The 27002-nt window shown below is 43.9% G+C and overlaps 1 protein-coding gene across 2 annotated transcripts; it reads left to right on the forward strand.

The window, feature by feature from the left end:
- The first annotated feature begins 1816 nt into the window (after window positions 1–1816).
- On the forward strand, window positions 1817–26267 carry ptpdc1a (protein tyrosine phosphatase domain containing 1a). 2 transcript variants are annotated; one of them, XM_034297174.1, is made up of 12 exons: window positions 1817–2008; window positions 10382–10483; window positions 13938–14109; window positions 17062–17142; window positions 17903–18021; window positions 19482–19619; window positions 21156–21475; window positions 21591–22377; window positions 22426–23507; window positions 24132–24317; window positions 24852–24962; window positions 25407–26267. In XM_034297174.1, exons 2-12 carry the CDS (start codon window positions 10390–10392, stop codon window positions 25524–25526), a joined length of 3210 nt encoding a protein of 1069 aa, XP_034153065.1. In that variant the 5' UTR covers window positions 1817–2008; window positions 10382–10389; the 3' UTR covers window positions 25527–26267. The 2 variants fall into 2 exon arrangements, with proteins under 2 accessions (XP_034153065.1, XP_028970633.2); XM_029114800.2 differs by having other exon boundaries at window positions 1819–2008; window positions 21591–23507.
- The last annotated feature ends 735 nt before the right edge of the window (window positions 26268–27002 follow it).

Below are 27002 nucleotides of genomic sequence, written 5' to 3' on the forward strand. Positions count from 1 at the left end.
ATAAATTGTTAAAATTTTGAGAATGCTTTAGGTCAAATTACGAAGACTACACATTTCATTTGGAAGGGGGTTTCATTTTTTGACCAACCACTAGGTTGCACTAAAGAACCAACGTTTGTTCTGCTATGGCCTTTAAAGTTGCAACTGTCAAGTGTCTCGTTTGCATAGCTGTGCATTGTAGGGATTATACCACGCCGATTCTGTCCACAATAATCTGACTGCATAATTTTATGTAACTCTTGTGTTGATAGTAGCCTAGGGTAATCATGCCTTCTCTGGTGCCTTTAGTGTAAATGTGTCAGAGTGACAGACTGTTGAAGTTTGGGAATCTCATTTGTGTAAACCAAGAAAAAAAAACAGTTTGCCCTTCTCCAGGTACATCCAAAAAACTCTGTATGATTCCAATTATCTTTCTGCCATTTTCCATATGAAGCCTAAAACCTGACAACCCCAGTTACTGTATCTTTCTGCCTCCTAATGACTTATCGTTGTCTCTATAATGAAAGAACACATTCAGTCAATGTCAGGAAAAGTGATAACTAAATATTCTGTAATAACTTCTCCATATGCACCTGTGCACTCCAAAATTTAGGCTTGAGCATTTGCCAGCTAGAGCGCATTTCCACAATGTTTACACATTTCCTCTTCTGGCTGTACAGGAGAGGGAATGAAGCATGTAAATGGCAAAAACATGGACAAGATGGGATAAATGACTGGTAGGTAGCAGCATAGCATCTTGCATCAACTTACTTCTGACTTGCTTATAAAAGCAAAACAATCTGTGTCTTGGCTCATTCTTGGATAGGAGACCAGATGCTGCTGGAAGTGATTTTGGAGGGCCAGTAGGGGACACTCCTCTCCCAGGTCTGAAGATCAAAACACAAAGACTGCTGTTTTTGCTTTAAAGGGGAAAGTGTCTAGTATCCTGTCTCAAATATTAACAAAACATAATTTAAGCAATATCATCATTTGATTCCACCCCACTCCTCTTCCCATACCAAACAACATTTCTCAGGCACTCTGAACTATTTTGTAGAAAATTATGTTTTTAACATTAACTGAAGCTGTATAGACTGAAATAGTTGAAGCCTCAATCTCCATAAAGCCTAGCGGAAAAATGTGATAATGGTTCTTTTCACAAATCACCATTCATTTCTTCCATAACGAAGTTTAGAATCGCTTCAAATAAGGCCTGTGTTTTGTTTAGGTTCTTTGCTTATATTTATCCAATATTGATAAATGTAAACTTGCTTTATAGATATTTACACAACTATCAAAATGGTGAGGTAGTGAAAGCCTTCACGAAACACAGACTTTCTTTGAAGTGGATCTAATAATTCCCCATGGAAGAAATGAATGGTGTAAGAACCAAAAGAGTCACTTTTCCTGTTGTGCAGCATTGATTTATGGGGATAATGACTCATACTATTTCAGTCTATTCTGGTGATTTATTCTAATAGTACAGTAAAAATCTAACATATGGCCCCATTCAGGGGAAGCTAGTTCTACTTATAGGGTGCCATGGGAGAAAAGCTTTGACTCAGCTGGGCAGTTGGCAATGAGTCCCCCCAAAGAAGTTGAATGCACAAGGCCTCAATGAAGCTTGCTGTGCGTTTAAAGTTTCCTTTGTCATATGTATTGTTAATATGTAATCGATTTTTTTTTTCAGGTAATGTTTACAACCGCCATAAAGAGAAATTGTTCTGGATGGATTGGATTGTTCTGGATGGGTCTATTCTTCTCTAACGCAACACCAGCGCTTAAATGCAGTCACCCTGGAACGCACCCTACACAGCGTGGTCACGTTATACTTTTATGGCCAATGAAAACAGCGCTTTTCATTTGACAACATGTCATGTTGCTAGTTAGCCAGCTGGCTAAATAAATTAATGATGGAAGTAAATCAATTGATTCATGTTATTAACTGTGATTGAGAAGATGTGTATTGCAACGTGAACGATGACCTTCCGTTTAGCTAACGGCAGCGCAATGGAAATAGAAGACTAAGGTAGCTAGAAGTACTATTTGTAGTAGCTGCTAGCTAACGCGTTGGGCTAGTTATTGTGAAATACTTTTAAAAAAGCAACGTTAACTTACCAGTTAACATTTGTGAATGATGATGTACCACGGTGGCTAACTTTGTTATAAACTGTGCGTAACTATGTTCTGTAAAAGAAAAATGCTAAATACTCCACAGCCGTTTTCGATTTTGCTAATGTTAAGTTCTCTTTGTCTTGTCCAGTCAGTTATTCGGTTAGTTAACGTTGTTGACTAAGCAAGTACTGTATCTGACAGCTGAGAGAACAAAACGTGATTAAATGTATTAATAGCAGATGGCTAAGCTCTGGATTCCACTGCTTTTTGCATTTTTGTTGATTTTCTCATTGCTTTATATCCTATGAATCAAACCAGTAACGTCTGTGAGTTGATCGATTCCACTGTAAAGCATTGCATTGAAACAATATGCCATCCACATTGATGCCACCTGCTTGTTAGAGGCTATCAGCCCAAACATCGCCAGTTTCAATGGTTTCCATTCCTGGTCCCCAAACCTACTCTCAAGCCTCTGACAAGTACCCCTGATTCAACTCTTCAGATTCTCATTAGTTCGGTTGGGTATATTTGTCCAGGGCCCTGTTGGGGCTACTTGAGGGCTAGAGTTGGGCACCAGTGTGGTCGATAAGGACAATGAGTTTGAAAGCTATTAATGCTCAATATAGCGAAGGGATTCACCAGCCCTCTTGTGATCGTCAGGGGTATGTACAGTAGGCTCTGTTATTGTATTGATACTTAGCAGTCATTCAGAGACACAGCAGACGTTTAAGACAAGAAGGTTTTAAAAAGTGGGAGTGACAGAGGAGTTGTTGTGTTAGAACATGGGACAGACAGAGGAGTGGTGTTAGAATGTGGGACAGACAGAGGAGTGGTGTTAGAACATGGGACAGACAGAGGAGTGGTGTTAGAATGTGGGACAGACAGAGGAATGGTGTTAGAATGTGGGACAGACAGAGGGGGAGTGGTGTTAGAACATGGGACAGACAGAGGAGTGGTGTTAGAACATGGGACAGACAGAGGAGTGGTGTTAGAACATGGGACAGACAGAGGAGTGGTGTTAGAATGTGGGACAGACAGAGGAGTGGTGTTAGAATGTGGGACAGACAGAGGAGTGGTGTTAGAATGTGGGACAGACAGAGGAGTGGTGTTAGAATGTGGGACAGACAGAGGAGTGGTGTTAGAACATGGGACAGACAGAGGAGTGGTGTTAGAACATGGGACAGACAGAGGAGTGGTGTTAGAACGTGGGACAGACAGAGGAGTGGTGTTAGAACGTGGGACAGACAGAGGAGTGGTGTTAGAACGTGGGACAGACAGAGGAGTGGTGTTAGAATGTGGGACAGACAGAGGAGTGGTGTTAGAATGTGGGACAGACAGAGGAGTGGTGTTAGAATGTGGGACAGACAGAGGAGTGGTGTTAGAATGTGGGACAGACAGAGGAGTGGTGTTAGAATGTGGGACAGACAGAGGAGTGGTGTTAGAATGTGGGACAGACAGAGGAGTGGTGTTAGAATGTGGGACAGACAGAGGAGTGGTGTTAGGCACACCATGTTTATTTATTAACAAGCCCTGTGGGTCAAGACGTCTACAGCACCACTCTGTTCACAACACATCCTACGCTCTGAGCCTCGGGGCCTCACACTCATGCACTGACTGACTGAAGGCTACCTCCTACATGCTCCTAATAACTCTGGTTCACACAAGCAACAAATAACACATCAAGAAATGGGATGACACACACAATATAACTGTACACTACCTCTCGGCCTAATAGAATGTATTAGGCTGAAGGGCAGCCTGTTTTCTTGCCTGCCATGTGTGAGTGGAGGCCAGTGGGTGCTGAATATGTAGGGTTTAAAAATACTGTATTGTTCCATAGAGCCATACTGAACAGAACAGGGTCCTGATTGTTCCAGCGTCAGATTCCACAGCGACATTAAGCCTGACTTATACATATAGCAGCTGATTGACTGGTTTTCGGCTGGCTTAGTTAGCTGGTTTCGGCGTGCCTAGTTAGCTGGTTTCAGCTGGCCTTGTTAGCTGGTTTCGTCTGACCTGTTTCACTGTCGTTAGCTACTGTCTTTGTTAGTAGACGTAATGTCAGGAGAGAAGTCTAGGTTACTATGGTAATTCTGACTGAAAACACTGCTTGTCTGGGTTCTAACTGCACATTTACCATATCAGATGGATGTATACAGCTAAATGAGCACCTCAGTCCGATGTAGGCTGCAGCAGAGAAATGGAATATTAATTCTGGTTCATTGTTGAGAGAGGGTTGTGTGTTTCACCAAATATTTTAGCACTGTACGTGATAAGGTCAATCAATCAATCAAAATGTATTTATAAAGCGCTTTTTACAACAGCAGTTGTCACAAAGTGCTTTACAGAGACACCCGGCCTTAAACCCCAAGGAGCAAACAACAGTAGTGTTGAATTTCAGTGGCTAGGAAAAACTCCCTAAGAAGGTTGAATTTTAGGAAGAAACCTAGAGAGGACCCAGGCTCAGAGGGGTGACCAGTCCTCTTCTGGCTGTGCCGGGTGAGATATTAAGAGTCCAATTGGAATAATAAATAAATTTCTCTTGGCTAAATCCAGAGTATATTTGATTTTAGACTAGGTCAGAAGTATGACCAGGTGGACAAGGACAGGAACAGCAACGGTCCCCCCAAACCAGGTAATCCGCAGGTGTGGACCAGGACCTCATCTCCTTCTAAAATTTAAAATTGGAGGAAACTGAGAAAAGTTAGTAGTACATCCCTCATGTCCCCCAGCACAATAATATAGCAGCGTAACACCTTGGAAACTGAGACGGGGGGGGTCCGGTGACACTGTGGCCCTACCCGGGGGAGGCCCCGGACAGGGCCTAACAGGCAGGAAATCAATCCAACCACATTGCCAGGCATCAACCAAAGGGACACCCACCAACCGCAACCCCCCTGAATGAGGGCCGAGTATTGCTAGTAGCGTACAGCCCAACTGCACAAGTGCGCAATAGAGAGTCAACAACAAGCCATTGAAGGGCATTGGAGGGAGGGCATCCCAGTGGCGACGAGAGCCCACCTGGCAAGACAGCAAGGGTGGACAGTATCAAGCCTACTGGTCACCTTCACGCCCCCGGGCCAGGCTACACCTAATTATAAACCGTGCTGTAGAGATGAGTTTTTAGTAGACACTTGAAAGTTTGCACTGAGTTTGCATTTCTAACCTTAATTGGCAGATCATTCCACAGGAGTGGAGCTCTATGAGAAAAGGCCCTGCCGCCAATTGTTTGTTTTGTTTAGAAATTCTAGGTACAATTAAAAGGCCTGCGTCTTGCGATCTAAGGTTACGTGTAGGTATATATGGCTGGATCATTTCAGCAAGGTAAGTAGGAGCAAGTCCATGTATTGATTTATAGGTTAAGAGTAAAACCTTAAAATCAGCCCTAACCCTAACAGGCAGCCAATGTAAGGATGCCAGGACAGGAGTAATGTGTTCAAATTTTTTTGTTCTAGTTAGGATTCTAGCAGCTGTGTGCAGCACTAATTGAAGTTTATTTATTAATTTGTCTGGATAACCAGAGATAAGAGCATTGCAGTAATCTAATCTAGAAGTAACGAAAGCATGGATTAATTTTTCTGCATCAGTTTTTGATAGGAAGTTTCTAATTTTTGCGATGTTTCGAAGATGAAAATAAGCAACTCTTGAGACATATTTTATATGTTCTTCAAAGGAGAGGTCAGGGTCAAGGGTAACGCCAAGGTTTTTTACAGTTTTTTGGGATACGACCATGCAGCCGTCGAGGTTCACAGTGAGATCTGCTAACAACGCTCTTTGTTTTTTGGGTCCTAAAAGGAGCATTTCTGTTTTATTTGAGTTTAAGAGCAAGAAATTCTCTGTCATCCACTTCCTAATATCTGAAACGCATGCTTCCAAAATAGCTAATTTAGGGGCTTCTCCATGCTTCATTGAAATATATAACTGTGTGTCATCAGCATAACAGTGAAAGTTAATATTGTGATTTCGGATTACATCGCCCAAAGGGAGCATGTATAGTGAGAAAAGTAATGGGCCCAGAACCGAGCCTTGAGGAACTCCAAAGCATACCTTTGACTTGTCAGAGGATATGCCATCCACACTAACGAACTGATATCTTTCAGATAAATAAGATTTAAACCAGGCTAGAACATGTCCACGTAGCCCAATATTGGTTTCCAGTCTCTCTAAGAGAAGGGAGTGATCAATAGTGTCAAAAGCAGCACTAAGATCAAGAAGCAACAGGACGGATGCGGAACCTTTGTCTGAGGCCATTAGAAGGTCATTTGTTACCTTCACGAGTGCAGTCTCAGTACTATGATGGGATCTAAAACCAGACTGGAATATTTCATAAATGTTTTTTGTCTTTAGGAAGGCATTCAGTTGTTGGGAAACACATTTTTCTAAGATTTTTGAGAGGAACGGGAGGTTCGATATTGGCCTATAATTGTTTAATATGTCGGGATCTAGATTGGATTTTTTTAGAAGAGGCTTAATTTCCGCAATTTTTAGTGAGTTTGGTACGCATCCGGAGGAAAGGGAGCAATTTATTATGTTCAGCATTGGCTGACCTAGCACAGGAAATAACTCCTTAAGTAATTTTGTAGGAATCGGGTCTAGCTGAGAGTTTGTGGGTTTAGAACTCATTACAAATTTTGTAAATGTGTCGAGCGATACGGTATCAAAAAACTCAAGTGTCCCCATTGACACCTGATCAGGGAGGCTCCGGAAATTTTCCGGACAACCGAGATTTTTAGGACCACAACTATTTAGGGATTCAGTTATTTGTTTTCTAATGGTGACGATCTTTTCATCAAAGTAGTTAATGTATTCATTACAACTAAAGTGAAGACCCACTTCACATGCTAAGCTTTGCTTTTTTGTTAACTTTGCAACTGTATCAAAGAGAAATTTTGGATTGTTTTTGTTCGCCTCAATCAGGTTGGAGAAATAAGCTGATCGAGCAGACGTGAGTGATTTTCGGTATTGTACTGTACTGTCTATCCAGGCTAGTCTAAATACTTCCAACTTGGTGGAGCGCCACTTTCGCTCCAATTTTCTGGAGGCTTGCTTAAGTGCTCTAGTATTGTCGGTGTACCAAGGAGCAAGTTTCTTGTTGCGTATTTCTTTAGTTTTTAGTGGTGCAACTATGTCTAATGTATTTCGCAGTATTGAGTTTAGATCCTCGATTTGATCGTTTACAGATTTATTTACTCTGTCATTTAAGAGCGAACTAGTAAGAATATCAAGGAATTTATTTGTAATCCGAGAATTTATAGTACGGCTTTTGAAACTCATTGTTTGGGGGGCAAGTGAATTTCTTGTTTTAACGGTAAATGTAATAAGACAGTGATCCGATAATCCAGGATTTTGGGGGTAAATTATTAGATCTACAATATCTATTTCTCGTGACAGGACTAAATCTAAGGTATGATTGTGGCAATGTGTTGGACCTGAGACATGTTGGATGAAACCCATTGAGTCGATTATGGCTTGAAAGGCTTTTTGAAGAGGATCATGGGGGTTTTCCATATGGATATTGAAGTCGCCAAAAATTAGAATACTATCTGCCATGACTACAAGGTTAGACAAGAATTCTGGAAACTCATTGAGGAACAATGTGTATGGCCCGGGGGGCCTATAAATAGTAGCTATGTAAAATGATTTTTCGGCCTGGTTAACTTTCATGAGTAAAACTTCGAAAGAATGAAACTCTGTGATATGTTTGAGAGTAAGTTTATATTTACTGTCATAAATATTAGCGACACCCCCTCCTTTTCGGGATGCACGAGGGATATGATCACTAGTATAGCCAGGAGGAGAGGCCTCATTTAAGGCAGTGAATTCTTTAGGCTTTAGCCACGTTTCACATAAACCAATAGCATCTAGTTTATGATCAGAGATTAATTCATTTACCGCAACTGCCTTTGGAGCAAGAGATCTAATATTTAGGAGTCCCATTTTGAGATGCGAAGTGATACAATTATTTTTATTTTTGACCGAGGTGGAGGAAGGCTTTATCTTAATAAGGTTGTTTTTGTTAGCACTACCTTGTTTAACTTTTCTCAGCCTGGAACGAGTCACAGTGGCAATAGGTAAAGCTGTACTAACTACTCTGGCTATGCTATTGACAGACTCCACTATGCTAGCAGGCTGGCTAACAGCCTGCAGCCTGACCTGCACCCTATCTCATGTTAAAGCTATAGGAGTGAGACTCCTGTCAATGTTCCTAGACAAAAGAAGAGCACCAAGGTCCAACTGTACTGACAAACACACACACACTACCCTGACATGTGTGTGTGTGTGTGTGTAATGTGAGAGAGTTAAGCAGCTAGCCATTGATACTACAGTGGTGCCCGTGGGTTGATGTGTGGCCTGAAACACTCCCCACACACAAGCACCACAGTGGAGGCTGGCTCACTCCTGTGGTGACATCATCAATAATGGATGCTGGGGCATCTTCACTTATCCCTGAAAAGCTGAGCTACCATCTCTTCCAATTAGCATATGATCACCACACTGCACATAGCAAGATATAGGTCTTCTCAGGGGATCACCTGAAGTTGGCTACTGTGCCTGTCTAACGCAGTTTAAACAATTGTTGAATTACCATTATTCAGTAAGTTTAGTCTTCTCTATTTTTCAAATCTGTCTATTGTTGAACTTTTTATATTGTTCCAACCAACTCAGTGTTGCTAGCCATGCCACAGGCGTTAACCAATAGCCTACTGCATGCAGCCATACTGCGCTGAGACATTTTAAAATCAATACAGAGAAATACATTGTGACAAATATTTAACATTCAATCAAAGCACAACTGATAATTTGTAAATTAAAACTGTATCTCGATTCTCTATCAAATATCGTGGATAAAGTTTTACAATTTTATTCACAGTTTAATTTTGTTATCCCGCCCACCCCTACAGCGAACCCCCATCAGTTAGATCCTGTTCTCAGTTGGTTTTCCTGTATAAATAAAATGTACAAATCATATTGTGGAGCTAACTGAACAAGTTAGGTATATCTTTCCTGATTAGTTTATCTAGCCTAACTAAACCAGGTAGGTCTATCCTCCCTGTCTTGTGTATCTAACTAAACCCACTGGTTCTATCCTCCCTGTCTTATGTATCTAACTAAACCCACTGGTTCTATCCTCCCTGTCTTGTGTATCTAACTAAACCCACTGGTTCTATCCTCCCTGTCTTATGTATCTAACTAAACCCACTGGTTCTATCCTCCCTGTCTTGTGTATCTAACTAAACCCACTGGTTCTATCCTCCCTGTCTTGTGTATCTAACTAAACCCACTGGTTCTATCCTCCCTGTCTTGTGTATCTAACTAAACCCACTGGTTCTATCCTCCCTGTCTTGTGTATCTAACTAAACCCACTGGTTCTATCCTCCCTGTCTTGTGTATCTAACTAAACCCACTGGTTCTATCTTCCCTGTCTTGTGTATCTAACTAAACCCACTTGTTCTATCCTGCCTGTCTAATGTATCTAACTAAACCCACTGGTTCTATCCTCCCTGTCTTGTGTATCTAACTAAACCCACTGGTTCTATCCTGCCTCTCTAATGTATCTAACTAAACCCACTGGTTCTATCCTGCCTGTCTAATGTATCTAACTAAACCCACTGGTTCTATCCTGCCTGACCAGTGTATCTAACTATACCCACTGGTTCTATCTTCCCTGACTGGTGTTTCTAACTTAACCAGCTGGTTCCATCTTCCCTGACTGGTGTTTCTAACTTAACCAGCTGGTTCCATCTTCCCTGACTGGTGTATCTAACTATACCCACTGGTTTTATCTTCCCTGATTAGTGTATCTAAGTAAACCAGCTGGTTCTGTCCTCCCTGACTAGTTGAAACATGCTAAGGTGAAATGGCGGAGGGAGGGGCCTCTGAGGTCCCTGTGTGCATAATTACATGAGTGTGTGACAGACCTCTGAGGTTTGTAACTGTGCACCTGGACCTCAGAGGCCCCTCCCTCCTCCATTTCTCCTTCCTGATTCTCTGTTTGGACAGGTTGAGACACCTGAGTCCTGGTAGAGTGCTTCACCACACCCTCCCCCCTCCTCTCTTTCCCCCTGGGCTGTCCTCCCAAGGTGGTAACAGCCCCTCCCCTGTCAGTCTGTTTGTTGAACTCTCCTCTCTCAGCTCAGCCTCTGTTTTAACAGTAGCAGATCTGGCTGGCCAGACAGATGTGTTTCTCTGTGTTTTAGCGGTAGCAGCTCTGCTTCAAAACTCACCAGTCTGTCTCTACGTCGCTGTTACCTGTCTCTGTGACACAATGCTCTGTCTGTCATTTCAGCTGTTGCCATGGCGGCTGGGGTGAGCCTGCTGACAGATCTGCCCCACCCCTCCCCCCAGGCTGGCAGTGGAGACCTGAACAGGGTCAACAGCATGAACACAGGTAATGAACCATTCACATTAATCTCTGTGTGTTGTTAGTCTCTACATTAGATAGGCTAAAACAACATTCCATATTCTTCACCTACAGGGTAGTATTTACTAGCAATCAGCTTTGTCAACTAAACTGTTCTTCAGGCCAGTAATGTTGCTGTGCTGACAAGTGATGAGGTGGTATTAACTCAACCTCTCCATGTGATGAGGTGGTATTAACTCAACCTCTCCAAGTGATGAGGTGGTATTAACTCAACCTCTCCAAGTGATGAGGTGGTATTAACTCAACCTCTCCAAGTGATGAGGTGGTATTACCTCAACCTCTCCAAGTGATGAGGTGGGATTACCTCAACCTCTCCAAGTGATGAGGTGGTATTAACTCAACCTCTCCAAGAGATGAGGTGGTATTAACTCAACCTCTCCAAGAGATGAGGTGGTATTAACTCAACCTCTCCAAGTGATGAGGTGGTATTAACTCAACCTCTCCAAGTGATGAGGTGGGATTACCTCAACCTCTCCAAGTGATGAGGTGGTATTAACTCAACCTCTCCAAGTGATGAGGTGGTATTAACTCAACCTCTCCAAGTGATGAGGTGGTATTAACTCAACCTCTCCAAGTGATGAGGTGGTATTAACTCAACCTCTCCAAGTGATGAGGTGGTATTAACTCAACCTCTCCAAGTGATGAGGTGGTATTAACTCAAACGTTCCAAGTGGAGAGTTTTAGAAAGCTGCCACATTGGGTTCCAGTGTAGCAAATAGTGTTTAAATGTCTTGCTCAAGGACAGAACGACAGGTCTTCTTGGGTCCTGGTCAGCTCTAATCACTGAGTCTTCTGCCACTTCCTGGTAAGGGATGTTATTTTTGCAAGTAACAGAAAACCATCAGTGGATCTCACATGTTATGGTACTGGGGATGCCTTTTGTGAAAGCAAATAAAAAATAAGAGAGATTAAACAGTGTCTTCATGTAACTGTCATTATGGTCCCTTGTCCACTCTATTATTGACAACTAGAGGGAGAGACACCTTATCTAACTAGTGTTTGTTTCTGGTTCTATATTAAATATATATTATTAAAAAAAACATTTTGGCTATTGTTGGGTTAGGGTTTTAACCATTATATATTTACTCACCCTGTGTCAAGTCTGCTCAACTCCATATCTGTGTGGTTAAGTCACTGAGGGTTTTAATAGGACTGACGTGGGTCTGAATCAGTCCCTGATTAGGTACAGAGGTGTTTTGGGTCCTTCATTGAATACCCTTGCCCTATGTAGTGGTCTACTTCTGCCTGGAGCCTATGGGGCAGGGAATACTAGATAGGGAGAGGGGTGCTGTTGAGGAGGCCAGCCACTCTGTAGGTGGGTTATGCAGATATACCTTTTACCCTTTAGAGGAACACTGTGCATCATCACAACAGCCCATAATGAGCTCTGCACAACATGCTGTGTCTGTGTGTGTGTGTGTGTGTGTGTATCAGCCAGTGTGAACACACACACACACTGCCTCCCTCCCACTGATGATGACTTGGATTGAGTTGGTTGTCATGGCGACAGCGGCTGAGCGTGTGATGAAAGTAAAGAGTGATTGTATTGGCCTCTCATGTCTCTGTAAGCCAGCAGGCTTCTGTAGGGAGATGTGATGATGATTCACTAGACAGTGTTGCTGAGCTCAACTTGGTCTAGTTTAACCATCTGGCAGCCAGCCTTACTGTTTGACCATACAGAGGTTCAACAGCCCAGGAACAGCTAGCAGAGGGAGCAGAGAGAGATGCAGCATAGCTGAAATGGTGCTGTAGAATACAGAAACAGGCTATAGAGCCTCAGCACAGAACAGTGTTGTAAGGTGGAGGACCTGGTCACAGGATTTGTGCCGTCAGAGAGAGAAGGAGAGAGCAGCTGGACAGTTTTCATGGGAGAAGTGAAGGGTGTGGGGGTTTAGACGCCGGCAGTACAGGGAGAGATGCTGCTCTAGATGCTGTGGGCTTCACAGGTAGCAGAACAACCGCTTGGTTGGAGACACCCTCCACAGGGCTGTCGAGGAGAGAGATGCAGAGGCAGTGAAAGATTTAGTCACATGGGCACGGGACTGGGCTGGACTGGGCTGCAATACAGGTAGAGAAATAGCAGGACTGCAGCTAGCAACATCTGAGGAGGAGGCAGTGTTATACAGAGACAGAGAGACAGACAGTGTCCGAGAGAGACAGACAGTGACCGAGAGAGACAGACAGTGTCCGAGAGAGACAGACAGTGTCCGAGAGAGAGAGAGAGACAAATAGACAGACAGAGGGAGAAACAGACAGACAGAGGGAGAAACAGACAGACAGAGGGAGAAACAGACAGACAGAGGGAGAAACAGACAGACAGAGGGAGAAACAGACAGACAGAGGGAGAAACAGACAGACAGAGGGAGAAACAGACAGACAGAGGGAGAAACAGACAGACAGAGGGAGAGAGAGACAGAGGGAGAGAGAGACAGAGGGAGAGAGAGACAGAGGGAGAGAGAGACAGAGAGAGAGAGAAAGAGGGAGAGAGCCAGAGAGAGAGAGAGAGAGACAGACAGAGGGGGAGAGAGAGAGAGAGAGACACAGAGATACAGACTGAGAGGGAGACAGAGTCCAGACCGAAGCATCGACGGTGACAGGCACTGTGCCAGCATACAGAGCTGCATCACCTTGAGAGAAGACCTGTCACCCAGACAGAGGTGTTGTAAGGACAGCAGCAGACTCCAGGGTTTGGGCTCCAGGCTCCAGGGTACAGGGTTTGGCCTCCAGGGTTTGGGCTCCGTCGGTGGGATGCATCGTCAGTGTAGTCACGGAGGGCGACGCTCCCTGGCGGGGGAGTTGTTGAGCAGCATCAGGAGGAGCAGGAGGCACTCGGCGTCAGAGGTCCTGTTGAATGTGCTTCAGCGGAGGAGGAGCTCTGCTCTGGAGATCCTCTCCTGCTCCTCCCACAGAGTGATGGTTGCCGTCACCATGGCAGAGGAAACGTCCGACGGCAGCACCACCAGCACTGCGCCAAAACCATGTAATGATTTCAGTGTTTCACCAGCCAGAAATTTGACCAGCCAGAGGCTAAATGGAGCTGTTGTTCTTTGGTTGTCTGCTAGGTGGTTGTTTAGACTGTGATGATGTGACCCAGCTGGTCAGGGGATCTGGTGGAAGCACAGACACGTTCCAGAATAGATCACAGCCCCAGGCGGCACTTCAGTGGGACTCTGCTTGTGTTTGGTTCACCAGGGATGTTGCTGTGGGGCTAGATGCTTACCCACTGCAAGGTTTCTCTAGCTGATAGGAAAATGTTGGATTTAAAGCTGTCAGAAGGAAAAGAGAAAAGCCAAGGTCAAATGAATCCCAAGCTGTGATGTAGCCTTGTCGGCTCCAATGGGATGTTTCATATTTTTTTTTCTCCCCTCTCTCTGCCTGTCTTTCTCTCTGCCTGTCTTTCTCTCTGGCCTGTCTGTCTCAGTCAGTGGTGGGGTTCCCACAGCGAGGTACACCAAGATGGGGGAGACTTTGAGGCACGTGATCCCTGGGCATATGCAGTGCTCCATGGCCTGTGGGGGGCGGGGCTGTAAATACGAGAACCCTGCCCGTTGGAGGGACGAAGATCAGGCCGTTAAGGGAATCTACTCCTCATGGTGAGTCTCCTCTTCCTCCTCGCCCTCCTCTCATCTTGTGTGTAGCCTGTTTGTATGCCTGTTGTAAATTGTGTGTAGCCTGTTTGTATGCCTGTTGTAAATTGTTTGTAGCCTGTTTGTATGCCTGTTGTAAATTATGTGTAGTATGTGTGTATATCTGTTGTGAACTGTGTGCAGCCTGTGTTTGTCTGTTGTAAACAATGTGTAACTTGTGTGTATGTCTGTTATAAATTGTGTAGCCTTTGTCTGGCTTGTGTAGGTTTTTAATTTGAAGTTTTCTGTCTGTCATCTGAGTGCTACTGATCTACTGTAGTGGGGTTCTACTTTGGTTGGGTGTCTACTGTAGTGGGGTTCTACTTTGGTAGGGTGTCTACTGTAGTGGGGTTCTACTTTGGTAGGGTGTCTATCAATCAATCAATCAAATGTATTTATAAAGACCTTTTTACAACAGCAGTTGCCCTTTTTACAACAGCACATATTACATATATTACACTGACCAGAGACACCCGGCCTTAAACCCCAAGGAGCAAACAACAGTAGTGTTGAATTTCAGTGGCTAGGAAAAACTCCCTAAGAAGGTTGAATTTTAGGAAGAAACCTAGAGAGGACCCAGGCTCAGAGGGGTGACCAGTCCTCTTCTGGCTGTGCCGGGTGAGATATTAAGAGTCCAATTGGAATAATAAATACATTTCTCTGGGCTAAATCCAGAGTTTATTTGATTTTAGACTAGGTCAGAAGTATGACCAGGTGGACAAGGACAGGGACAGCAACAGGCCCCCCAAACCAGGTAATCCGCAGGTGTGGACCAGGACCTCATCTCCTTCTAAAATGTAAAACTGGAGGAAACTGAGAAAAGTTAGTCGTACATCCCTCATATCCCCCAGCACAATAATATAGCAGCGTAACACCTTGGAACTGAGACTGGGGGGTCCGGTGACACTGTGGCCCTACCCAGGGTAGGCCCCGGACAGGGCCCAACAGGCAGGAAATCAATCCAAGGAAATCAATCCAACCACATTGCCAGGCATCAACCAAAGGGACTCCCACCAACCGCAACCCCCCTGAATGAGGGCAGAGTATTGCTAGCGGCGTGTCTACTGTGGTGAGATCTACTGTGGTGAGATCTACTGTGGTGAGATCTACTGTGGTGCTCTTAATCACATTAGGTCATGGATCCTAATGTCAGCAGATACCTAATCAATAAGTTAACAAAGAGCAATCAAGACACACACTTCACCCTCCCCTACCTGCCAACTCTCAACATATTTCACTGACCAATAACCAACTCTCACATATTACACTGACCAATAACCAACTCTCACATATTACACTGACCAATAATCAACTCTTAACATATTACAACTGACCTATACCCAACTCTGCACATTACACTGACCAATAACCAACTCTCAACATATTACACTGACCAATAACCAACTCTCAAAATATTTCACTGACCAGTAACCAACTCTTAACAAATTTCACTGGCCAGTAACTAACTCTCAACATGTTACACAAACCAGTAACCAACTCTCAACATATTACACTGACCAGTAACCAACTCCTAACATATTACACTGACCAGTAACCAACTCTCAACATATTACACTGACCAATAACCAACTCTCAAAATATTACACTGACCATTAACCACCTTTCAACATATTACACTGACCAGTAACCAACTCTTAACATATTACACTGACCAATAACCAACTCTCAACATATTACACTGACCAGTAAGCAACTCTTAACAAATTTCACTGGCCAGTAACCAACTCTGAACATGTTACACAAACCAGTAACCAACTCTCAACATATTACACTGACCAGTAACCAACTCTTAACATATTACACTGACCAATAACCAACTCTCAAAATATTACACTGACCAGTAACCAACTCTTAACATATTACACTGACCAGTAACCACCTCTCAACATATTACACTGACCAGTAACCACCTATCAACATATTACACTGACCAGTAACCAACTCCTAACATATTACACTGACCAGTAACCACCTCTCAACATATTACACTGACCAGTAACCACCTATCAACATATTACACTGACCAGTAACCAACTCCTAACATATTACACTGACCAGTAACCAACTCTCAACATATTACACTGACCAGTAACCACCTATCAACATATTACACTGACCAGTAACCAACTCTCAACATATTACACTGACCAATAACCAACTCTCAAAATATTACACTGACCAGTAACCAACTCTTAACATATTACACTGACCAGTAACCATCTCTCAACATATTACACTGACCAGTAACCAACTCCTAACATATTACACTGACCAGTAACCAACTCTCAACATATTACACTGACCAATAACCAACTCTCAAAATATTACACTGACCAGTTACCAACTCTTAACATATTACACTGACCAGTAACCATCTCTCAACATATCACACTGACCAGTAACCAACTCTTAACATATTACACTGACCAGTAACCATCTCTCAACATATCACACTGACCAGTAACCAACTCTTAACATATTACACTGACCAGTAAGCAACTCTTAACATATTACACTGACCAGTAAGCAACTCTTAACATATTACACTGACCAGTAAGCAACTCTCAACATATTACACTGACCAGTAACCAACTCTTAACATATTACACTGACCAGTAAGCAACTCTCAACATATTACACTGACCAGTAAGCAACTCTCAACATATTACACTGACCAGTAACCAACTCTCAACATATTACACTGACCAGTAACCAACTCTCAAAATATTACACTGACCAGTAACCAACTCTCAACATATTACACTGACCAGTAACCAATTCCCCACAAATAATTGAGAGTCATATATTATATGTTTCTGCTTATTATCGCAGCTGCTTTGCTCATGCAATTTATGTTATTAAACTTCCAAACTTTTCTTGCTCTCTTACTCTCTGCAGGATAACTGACAACTTGTTGGCAATGGCAAGGCCTTCTACTGAAATCATAGAGAAGTACAATGTCATTGAGCAGTTTCAAAGGTATGCTATTGCTGTATTACAGATTCTTTCATTCAGTATGTAAAGTGCTTGAAATTTGTTTTAATCTGTCATAGAACAAAACCTGTTGAAAACAAAATGGCTTCCATTCCTTTGTTTATTTGGATCCAAATTCGCTGACTCATGCTTACAAATAATTTTCCTCAAACTGAGGATATTGTCCCTGGTCTCCAGGTGTGGTTTATATGTTAGTCCTGGGTATTCCTGAGGATATTGTCCCTGGTCTCCAGGTGTGGTTTGTATGTTAGTCCTGGGTATTCCTGAGGATATTGTCCCTGGTCTCCAGGTGTGGTTTGTATGTTAGTCCTGGGTATTCCTGAGGATATTGTCCCTGGTCTCCAGGTGTGGTTTGTATGTTAGTCCTGGGTATTCCTGAGGATATTGTCCCTGGTCTCCAGGTGTGGTTTGTATGTTAGTCCTGGGTATTCCTGAGGATATTGTCCCTGGTCTCCAGGTGTGGTTTGTATGTTAGTCTTGGGTATTCCTGAGGATATTGTCCCTGGTCTCCAGGTGTGGTTTGTATGTTAGTCCTGGGTATTCCTGAGGATATTGTCCCTGGTCTCCAGGTGTGGTTTGTATGTTAGTCCTGGGTATTCCTGAGGATATTGTCCCTGGTCTCCAGGTGTGGTTTATATGTTAGTCCTGGGTATTCCTGAGGATATTGTCCCTGGTCTCCAGGTGTATTCTAGTCATTCATTATGTGAATAGTCATTGTGGTGCTGGTTCTTTTGTTTATCTGAAGGTATGGCCTTCGTACTGTGATCAACCTGCAGCGTCCTGGTGAACACGCGAGCTGTGGCAACTCTCTGGAACAGGACTCAGGATTCACCTACCGACCAGAGATATTCATGGAGGCTGGCAGTAAGTCCGCTTCTGCTCCCTCTTCCTGTCTCACTACATTAGCCTCAAGACTTCCTCGCTGTCCTCTTCCTGTCTCACTACGTTAGCCTCAACACTTCCTTGCTGTCCTCTTCTTGTCTCACTATGTTAGCCTCAACACTTGCTCGCTGTCCTCTTCTTGTCTCACTACGTCAGCCTCAGCACTTCCTCGCTGTCCTCTTCCTGTCTCACTACGTTAGCCTCAGCACTTCCTCGCTGTCCTCTTCCTGTCTCACTACGTTAGCCTCAGCACTTCCTCGCTGTCCTCTTCCTGTCTCACTACGTTAGCCTCAAAACTTCCTCGCTGTCCTCTTCCTGTCTCACTATGTTAGCTTCAACACTTGCTCGCTGTCCTCTTCTTGTCTCACTACGTCAGCCTCAGCACTTCCTCGCTGTCCTCTTCCTGTCTCACTACGTTAGCCTCAGCACTTGCTCGTGCATTTCTGTTCTGACCCACGGTTTCACACGACATATGATGTCTGATTATCACTAGCCACTTATTCAGTGGGTCCTTTGTGGTTACCTAACAACCCTCTGACATCCTGCAGCTAATGAGATCCCTGGTGAGGGTCTCTGCAGAAACGCAAACAGACAGCAGTCTAATATAGATTCTAGACGTGAAAGTCAGGACTTTCCAGTGATTCCTAACAACACAACCTGTGTTTGACAGTATAATGATGTTACCTAGAGACTCGAACATTATGCAGCTCCAGAAAAAATTAAGAGACCACTGCGCCTTTTTCTTTCATTTCCAAAAAAGTTGAAAAGGAAAGTTTTGAGTGAGGAACAGAAATGTTAAAATTAAGACACCACTGCACTTTTTCTTTACTTTCCAAAGAAGTCGAAAAGGAAGGTTTTGAGTGAGGAACAGAAGGGTTAAAATTAGGAGACCACTGCCAATTGAACGCTTCTGTTACTCACTCAAAACTTTCATTTTCAACTTTTTTGGAAAGGAAAGAAAAAGGTGCAGTGGTCTCTTCATTTTTTCCAGAGCTATATAAGTCTCAGATGTGGTTTAAGGGGCTCTGTGTAGAATCCTGCATCTAACTTTTAAAAGACCAATTTTAAAAAATAACTAAAATAACATGTCTCCACTTCCCCTACCAAACAAGACTAGCTATTGTATTATATATGTCTCAGAAGGTATAACTACAGTATAGTATATGTCTGGAAGGATGGTACCTATTGTTTATTTGACTGGGCTATATCCTTCAGTCTTGGGCATTTGGAACATAATGTACAGGATTCTTCAAGATTGATTAAGAACAGAAACAGATTCAGGTATTTGGTATGGAAATATATTTTAAAATATATACATCCTTATCAGTTTATCTCAAGGCTAAGTTCAAACAGCTTCAAGTTCTCTATTCAGAAGAAGGGGCACTGTATGGGGGTACTCAGACCAGGCTGTAGTACCCTAATCTGTCTTTCCCTGTTTTCAGTTTATTTCTATAACTTTGGCTGGAAGGACTACGGTGTAGCTTCCCTGACCACCATTCTGGACATGGTCAAAGTGATGTCTTTTGCCATCCAGGAGGGAAAGATGGCCGTTCACTGCCACGCCGGCCTGGGAAGAACAGGTATGTCTGAACACCACCTGTAACTGGCCTCGCCTGAACACCACCTGTGAATGGCCTGGGGAGAACACCACCTGTAACTGGCCTCGCCTGAACACCACCTGTAACTGGCCTCGCCTGAACACCACCTGTGAATGGCCTGGGGAGAACACCACCTGTAACTGGCCTCGTCTGAACACCACCTGTAACTGGCCTCGTCTGAACACCACCTGTAACTGGCCTCGTCTGAACACCACCTGTGAATGGCCTGGGGAGAACACCACTTGTAACTGGCCTCGTCTGAACACCGCCTGTGAATGGGCTGGTCTGAACCATTGCTTTCAATACGATCTGTGAAATACAACATTACTTGCACCAGCCCTGCAATTACCATTGTACCCATACATCTATAATTGTGGTCTACCTATTTCCGGTTGGGATGTAAAACAGTGTCCCACCTTCAGAGAATGACTGACATTGCAATGTCATTTTAATTAAGTTAGGAAAACAGCTTTAGAGTGTGGAAATTCAATTTCAAAGGGTGTCGCTGTTTCTCACTTTTCACATTAGAATTTTGTTAACCACAAAGCAGGGCATGACTTTGAAAATGAAATGCCAAATAGCTTTTCATTAACATTTTAATGTGCATATGAATGATTGCATTTACATTTTTACTGAAATAATGCAGGAAAAAGTGGAAAATGAAAATGCAATGTAGGATTGCATTAACGTTTTAATTATGTTAACCATATTCTTCCATACATTGCAACTCAGGACTGATGGTTGCTGATAATGGCCCTCTGTACGCCTATGTAGATACGCCTATGTAGAGTCAACGACATTCACAGAGTCAACGACATTCACAGAGTCAACGACATTCACAGAGTCAACGACATTCACAGAGTCAACGACATTCACAGAGTCAACGACATTCACAGAGTCAACGACATTCACAGAGTCAACGACATTCACAGAGTCAACGACATTCACAGAGTCAACGACATTAAAAGAGACTGTGACATTCACAGAGACAGCGACATTCACAGAGACAGCGACATTCACAGAGACAGCGACATTCACAGAGACAGCGACATTCACAGACACAGCAACATTGACAGCGACATTCACTGAGACAGCGATATTAACAGAGGCAACGGCCTTAACAGAGACAGTGACATTCACAGAGACTGCGACATTAACTACGACATTCACAGAGAAGGCCGACGTTAACAGAGAGGGCGTCGTTAACAGAGACGGCGACATTCACAGAGACGGCGACATTCACAGTGACATTCACAGAGTCAACAACATTAACAATGTCAACAACATTAACAGAGAGAGCGACATTAAGAGAGACAGTGACATTCACAGAGACATTCACAGAGACGGAGACATTTACATTTACAGAGACATTCACAGATACAGCGACACCAATGTTCCCTTCCCCTAATGTGCCAGTGGTCCTACCGCCAGGTTACGTTCCCCCACAGTCCACTAGCACATCCATGGTGTCGTTCCAAGTGTATGTTCTATTGTTCTAAGTTAAGTGTTCTTCCCCAGGTGTGCTGCTGGCATGCTACCTGGTCTTCACTTCTCGAATGAGTGCAGACCAGGCCATTCTTTTCGTCAGAGCCAAGAGGCCCAACTCCATTCAGACCCGGGGCCAGCTCCTGTGTGTCCGGGAGTTTGCTCAGTTCCTGGTTCCTCTGAGGAACGTGTTTTCCTGCGCTGAACCCCGGGCCCACACCGTGACTCTGTCTCAGTACCTGACGCGCCAACGCCATCTGCTGCACGGGTACGAGGCAAGGCAGCTGAAGAACGTGCCAAAGATCGTCCAGCTGGTTTGTAAGGTGCTCCTGGACATTGCTTCCAACAGACAGGTACATCATGTTTATGGTTTCTGAAGGTGGTGGAGACGAAAGCCTTGTTTCTCTGGTTGTTTGTTGAATATGATTATGTTTATGATGGTGTTGATGGTGGTGTTGTTTGTTATAGGTGGTGGAGGAGGTGATGGTGGAGGTTCCAGACCTGACTGCTGAGGTGGAGAAGATGGTGTCACAGCAGGCTCTCCAGCTGCTGGGGAAGGAGATGAGAGGGAAGGGCATCCCTGTGCCTTCACTCCACCTGGCTGGTCCCCACCCTGAGACAACCCTAACCCAACAAGAGACAACCCTAACCCAACAAGAGACAACCCTAACCCAACAAGAGACAACCCTAACCCAACATGGGGCACCATACCCTCTTTTAGACCTTGACCTATCTCCTACACTGACCCATCCAGAATCGCCACTACATTGTGATCAACACCAGCCTGTCTCACAGTCCCTACTCCTAACCCATCCAGAATCACCACTACCCAGAGACCAAAAGTCACTACTCCTAACCCATCCAGAATCACCACTACCCAGAGACCAAAAGTCACTACTCCTAACCCATCCAGAATCACCACTACCCAGAGACCAACGGTCACTACTCCTAACCCATCCAGAATCACCACTTCCCAGAGATCAACGGTCACTACTCCTAACCCATCCAGAATCACCACTTCCCAGAGACCAACGGTCACTACTCCTAACCCATCCAGAATCACCACTTGCCAGAGATCAACGGTCACTACTCCTAACCCATCCAGAATCACCACTTCCCAGAGATCAACGGTCACTACTCCTAACCCATCCAGAATCACCACTTCCCAGAGATCAACGGTCACTACTCCTAACCCATCCAGAATCACCACTTCCCAGAGACCAACGGTCACTACTCCTAACCCATCCAGAATCACCACTTCCCAGAGACCAACGGTCACTACTCCTAACCCATCCAGAATCACCACTACCCAGAGACCAAGGGTCACTAACCCACACACTACACATGGAACAACCTCTCACTCCAAAAAAACAGTCCCGACTCCTAGAACCGTGGCTACACCACAACCCTCAGCTTAGCCCGAGCCCGGTTCATGACCAGCCCCTGTCCAGCAACCAGGAACTGGGTTCACTGTGGCCAAGAGAGAACCAAATGCCAATCTCCGTCCTGAAGTCTCTGCAGCCAGGGAAACGCTTTCTGAGCTTCAGCGATTCAGCTCTGTATAAATTAGAACCAAAACAGGTCCCGGTCTGGGAGCAGAACCAGGACCTGTCTTGGATCAGTCGCCTTCTGCCCCCCACAAGGCCTCCTGCAGCCACAGAACAAAAACCCCTGAGCCCCCAACACCCAGCCAGAGCCTGGGAGACGCCCAGGTCCCCACACCAATCTCCCCTGTCTCCATACCCTCCTGACAGCAAACAGTCCCAGAACAACTCTCTCTCAGGGAGAGAACAGAGAATCGACCAGAACCAGAACACCACTCCTCTGTTCCAGAGGCGAAGGCATCTTGATGCTGTCCAGCGCAGCAGGTCCTTTGGGTTTGGCTTCACCTCACAGGAAGACAGGAAGGGCAGCAGTTGCAGGGCCGTTGCAGCACTGTTGGCCCTGAAGGCAGAGGATGGAAGGTTAAACACGTCTCCAGCCTCATCCCCAAAACCAGCCCTAACCAAGCCCTTAGGAGAAGAGCTGTCACAGGGTCAGTGGAGAGGAGAAAGGGCTGTGAAAAGTCATACAGGAGGAGAGGAGAGCGTGTATTTGGAACAGACTGGAGTCAGAGAACATAGACAGGAAAAAAAGAGGCTTGGAGACAGCGAGGACAGAGAGAGGGGTGAAGATGGAGTGAGGGAGAGAGGTGAGGATGGCGTGAGGGAGAGGAGGAATTCTGTAGAGAGAGAGGATGTGGAGAGCAGAAAGTGTCTGGAGGAGGTCCCAGTCATTAGTCTACATACTGATCTGTCCCTGAAGGCCAGACATCTGCTGGTGGCCAGAGCTCTGGCTGTGAACCAGAAGGACGAGGATCTCCAGGCCAAGATCTCAGTGTGGCAGGTATTTAATCCTTTTATTTCAATTACTTTTTAAAAGGTACCTGGTGTTAACTCCAGTGGAGATCGGTTGATAGAGCATGGAGCTTGTAATTTCAGGAAGGGCTGGGAGGTTAATCAAGTTCTACCCTGGGTTCATCAATGCATTTATTTAGCACGATGTGTCAGATATCTTCTTTAGTTGTTTCGTTTTTTTGGCAAAAAAAGTGACATTGTTTATTTGTTGATATTAATACAAGAATATGTATTTTACTTGTGTGCTCACATTTTTTATGCACTGTACGTGAAAAACAAGAAAGATCTAGTTATAAATTGTTAATGATCAAAAGCTTTGAACACTTTTTAGGTACTACTTCTAAGCAAAATCCCCCAGTCAGACGTCAGAGTTGCGGGTTCGATATCCTTGGGGGACAGGATGAAAATTGATTTACTGATGATGTGCTTAGTACTGTAAGATGCGCTGGATAAAGGGCTTAAATGTATATGTGGTATTGACCAGACTCAGGTTGAGTTACTGTTTAAAAGTGCCGACTGGACAGTCTGTGACTCTCTCTTCGTTACATTGTAACAGTCAAGCTCAGTAATGTAGACATTAACTTTCTGTAATGTGTGTGTGTATGGCCACCAGAGAGAGCTAAACAGCAGAGAAGGAGCCTGGGAGAGACTGCAGCTGGAGAGAGACCCTGTGGTGCTGGCTGGCCTCATGTGGTCCTGGCTGGAGCAGCTCAAAGAACCAATTATCTCCTCTCAGGACATCCAGACCCTGGGCCAGAACAACTTCAACTCCCAGAATGCTCTCACCTGTCTCGAGAAGGTAAATGTAACGTATGTAAATGGATAAATTAGTCACTTTTCAAGTAATATTTTTGAGCATTTGACATTGGTGCTAAGGGCTTCCTCTATTTTAATTCAGAAAACTGAATTACTTCCGGTTTGGTGCTATGGGCTGTGAAAGGCTTTGACACTGCCATCTAGTGGTCATAGTAAATTATTGAAACAGGTCAGTCACCAACAAAAAACGGAATAAAAAAATACTATTTTAAAATCAGGATAATCTCAATGCCAAGCAGTCACAGACTCCTCTAGTCACAAATAAATGATGAAAGATCTTGCCATTACTCTTATAACAATATTATGGTGAATTATACTGGGGTTATAATATTACATTCTCTGGGTGGATTATGAACCGGGTGGTTTGAATATTGAATGATGATTGGTCCGTGATGAACAGTGGATTATGAACCGGGTGGTTTGAATGCTGAATGTTGATTGGCTGATAGTCTGTGATGAACAGTCCTAAGCTGTGGTATAATGATGGCCCGGTGGCTCTCTGTCCCGCCTCTTCTAGGGCCAAAGACTAACCCTGCTGTGCATCCTGGACTGTGCTGCTCACCTCGTGGCCTTGCCTGATCAGGTGGAGACTGATCTCCTCAAGCGGACCATCGAGGTCTTCACTAAGGTGATGCTGCTAACATAACATCTTAGTCTCCTGTAGTGTTGTTGATCCCCATCAGATCCCCTCAGTTCAATGTAGTGTTGTTGATCCCTATCAGATCCCCTCAGTTCAATGTAGTGTTGTTGATCCCCATCAGATCCCCTCAGTTCAATGTAGTGTTGTTGATCCCTATCAGATCCCCTCAGTTCAATGTATTGTTGTTTAATCCACCAGATCACCTCAGTTTAATGTAGTGTTGTTGATCCCCATCAGATCCCCTCAGTTCAATGTAGTGTTGTTAAACTCCACCAGATTCCCTCAGTTCAATGTAGTGTTATGGATCTCCATTAGATCCCCTCAGTTCAATGTAGTGTTATGGATCTCCACCCGATCCCCTCAGTTCAATGTAGTGTTATTGATCTACACCAGATCCCATCAGTGTAATGTAGTGTTATTGATCTCCATCAGATCCACTCAGAGAGTGACCAGACACTGTACCAGATGCTGACAGCTATCCTGACTCCTATTCTCCATGAGCTGAGAAAGAAGGCAGGGGAGGAGATGGAGACTACCAATCACTACTCCTGATACCTCCTTTACCCCTTACTCCTTGTTATTTTCCCTGAGGTTTACTTAGCGTTGTCCTGTCTAGCTAACCTCTCATATCTTCTCTTCTTCTGTCCTATAGTTTCCTTTCTTCTTCACCTCCCCTCACCTCTTCTCTCTCCTCCACTCTACTCCTCTTGTATCTTCTCTTCCACCTTCCCTTTCTTTCTGCTCTTTTCCTCTCTCCTCCTGGCCTCTACCCATGTTAACCCAACACTGTCCTGTCTCTCTAACGGGCATTATTTAATACATTCCTACTTCCATGATACAGCTGCTGCCTTTTCTTAATACACATTTGATAATAATAATGACAATGTGATGTGATTTTTCCATCAAGCTTAATTTTAGTTTGTTTGAAGCTATTTATTACTGTGTGTTTTTTTATTTGCTGAATAATTGCCATAACTATGTTTATGTGCCACTCAGTGATCAGTATGTGTCTTAAAGTGTCCTGGTCTGCCTTTATTCTGCTGTCTGTGTTGATGTGGAAATGTTACTGTTTTATAGGATCCATCCTAACTAGCTCCCTTTCCGCTATGTAGTACACTACCTTGGAGCACTGTGGGTCCTGGTCAGAAGTATGAACACTGTATATAGGAAGCTATTTGGGATGAATTCTTGTGATATGTTTTAACAACATGTTTGGTCAGCAATGACTGGAAAGGGAATCCTCATGAAATGAATGTAAATGTTATTTTATTTCAATGGAGAATTTAAACATTTCGTTGCTCAGCTCTGAGTTTAATTTATTGTTAACCAAAAGCTGTTTCTACTGTTTTAAAACTGAACTGTCTTATGAAAATCTGCTCACATGAATAAGTGGAGCTAGAAAACAATAGAACCAAATGACTCCCTGTTCCCCATATGTGTATGTGTTCTGGTCACAGCCAGGCCCGGCGCTACGGGGGGCATTACCCCTCCAGATAGAATCTGTGCCCCCCATAAACACTGCAAATTATACATGAATTAGATATGCCCCCTTATTCATAAAAAAGGCCCCCTCAGTCATTTCATCCTGAAGTCAGGCGTGGTCACAAATAGTATACTATATAGGGGATATGGTGTCATTTGGGACACATGCATATTAAATGCAACATTGGCGATGTGTGAATTAATGTTTTGGCTAGATTACATGCAACTTAAAATGCTTTTTATTTTTTAATGCAAACTAGCTGCCCTCTGATTGTGTTTTAAAGCAATACTGTAATTGTATTGTTATCTAAATAAGACATCAAATACACAGAAGACTTAGATCATAAGATACCATCTCTGCATTTAAATGGCCTGGTGTTGTTATTTTTATTCTGCTGCTGTAAATCTATAATATTCTTGGGTGTGTTTGTCACTGTTGTCAAGAGTTGTGTACACCTGTCTAATCCAAACCTGCCTGTTGAGAATTAACACTGTTCCCACTAAGAACACTCTGACCTCACTGTGCCCCAGAAGCTCTGTGTTTCT

The sequence above is a fragment of the Esox lucius genome, chromosome 2 (genome assembly GCF_011004845.1).
Source record: "Esox lucius isolate fEsoLuc1 chromosome 2, fEsoLuc1.pri, whole genome shotgun sequence".
Taxonomy (NCBI): Eukaryota; Metazoa; Chordata; class Actinopteri; order Esociformes; family Esocidae; genus Esox; species Esox lucius.

What these genes read in the sequence shown, in the direction of transcription:
- ptpdc1a (XM_029114800.2), top strand. Translation starts at nt 10,390, where the DNA reads ATGGCGGCTGGGGTGAGCCTGCTGACAGATCTGCCCCACCCCTCCCCC. An exon ending in ACATTGCTTCCAACAGACAG is followed by an intron (nt 21,476 to 21,590) that starts GTACATCATGTT and finishes TGTTTGTTATAG; the next exon opens with GTGGTGGAGGAGGTGATGGT. An exon ending in CCAAGATCTCAGTGTGGCAG is followed by an intron (nt 23,508 to 24,131) that starts GTATTTAATCCT and finishes TATGGCCACCAG; the next exon opens with AGAGAGCTAAACAGCAGAGA.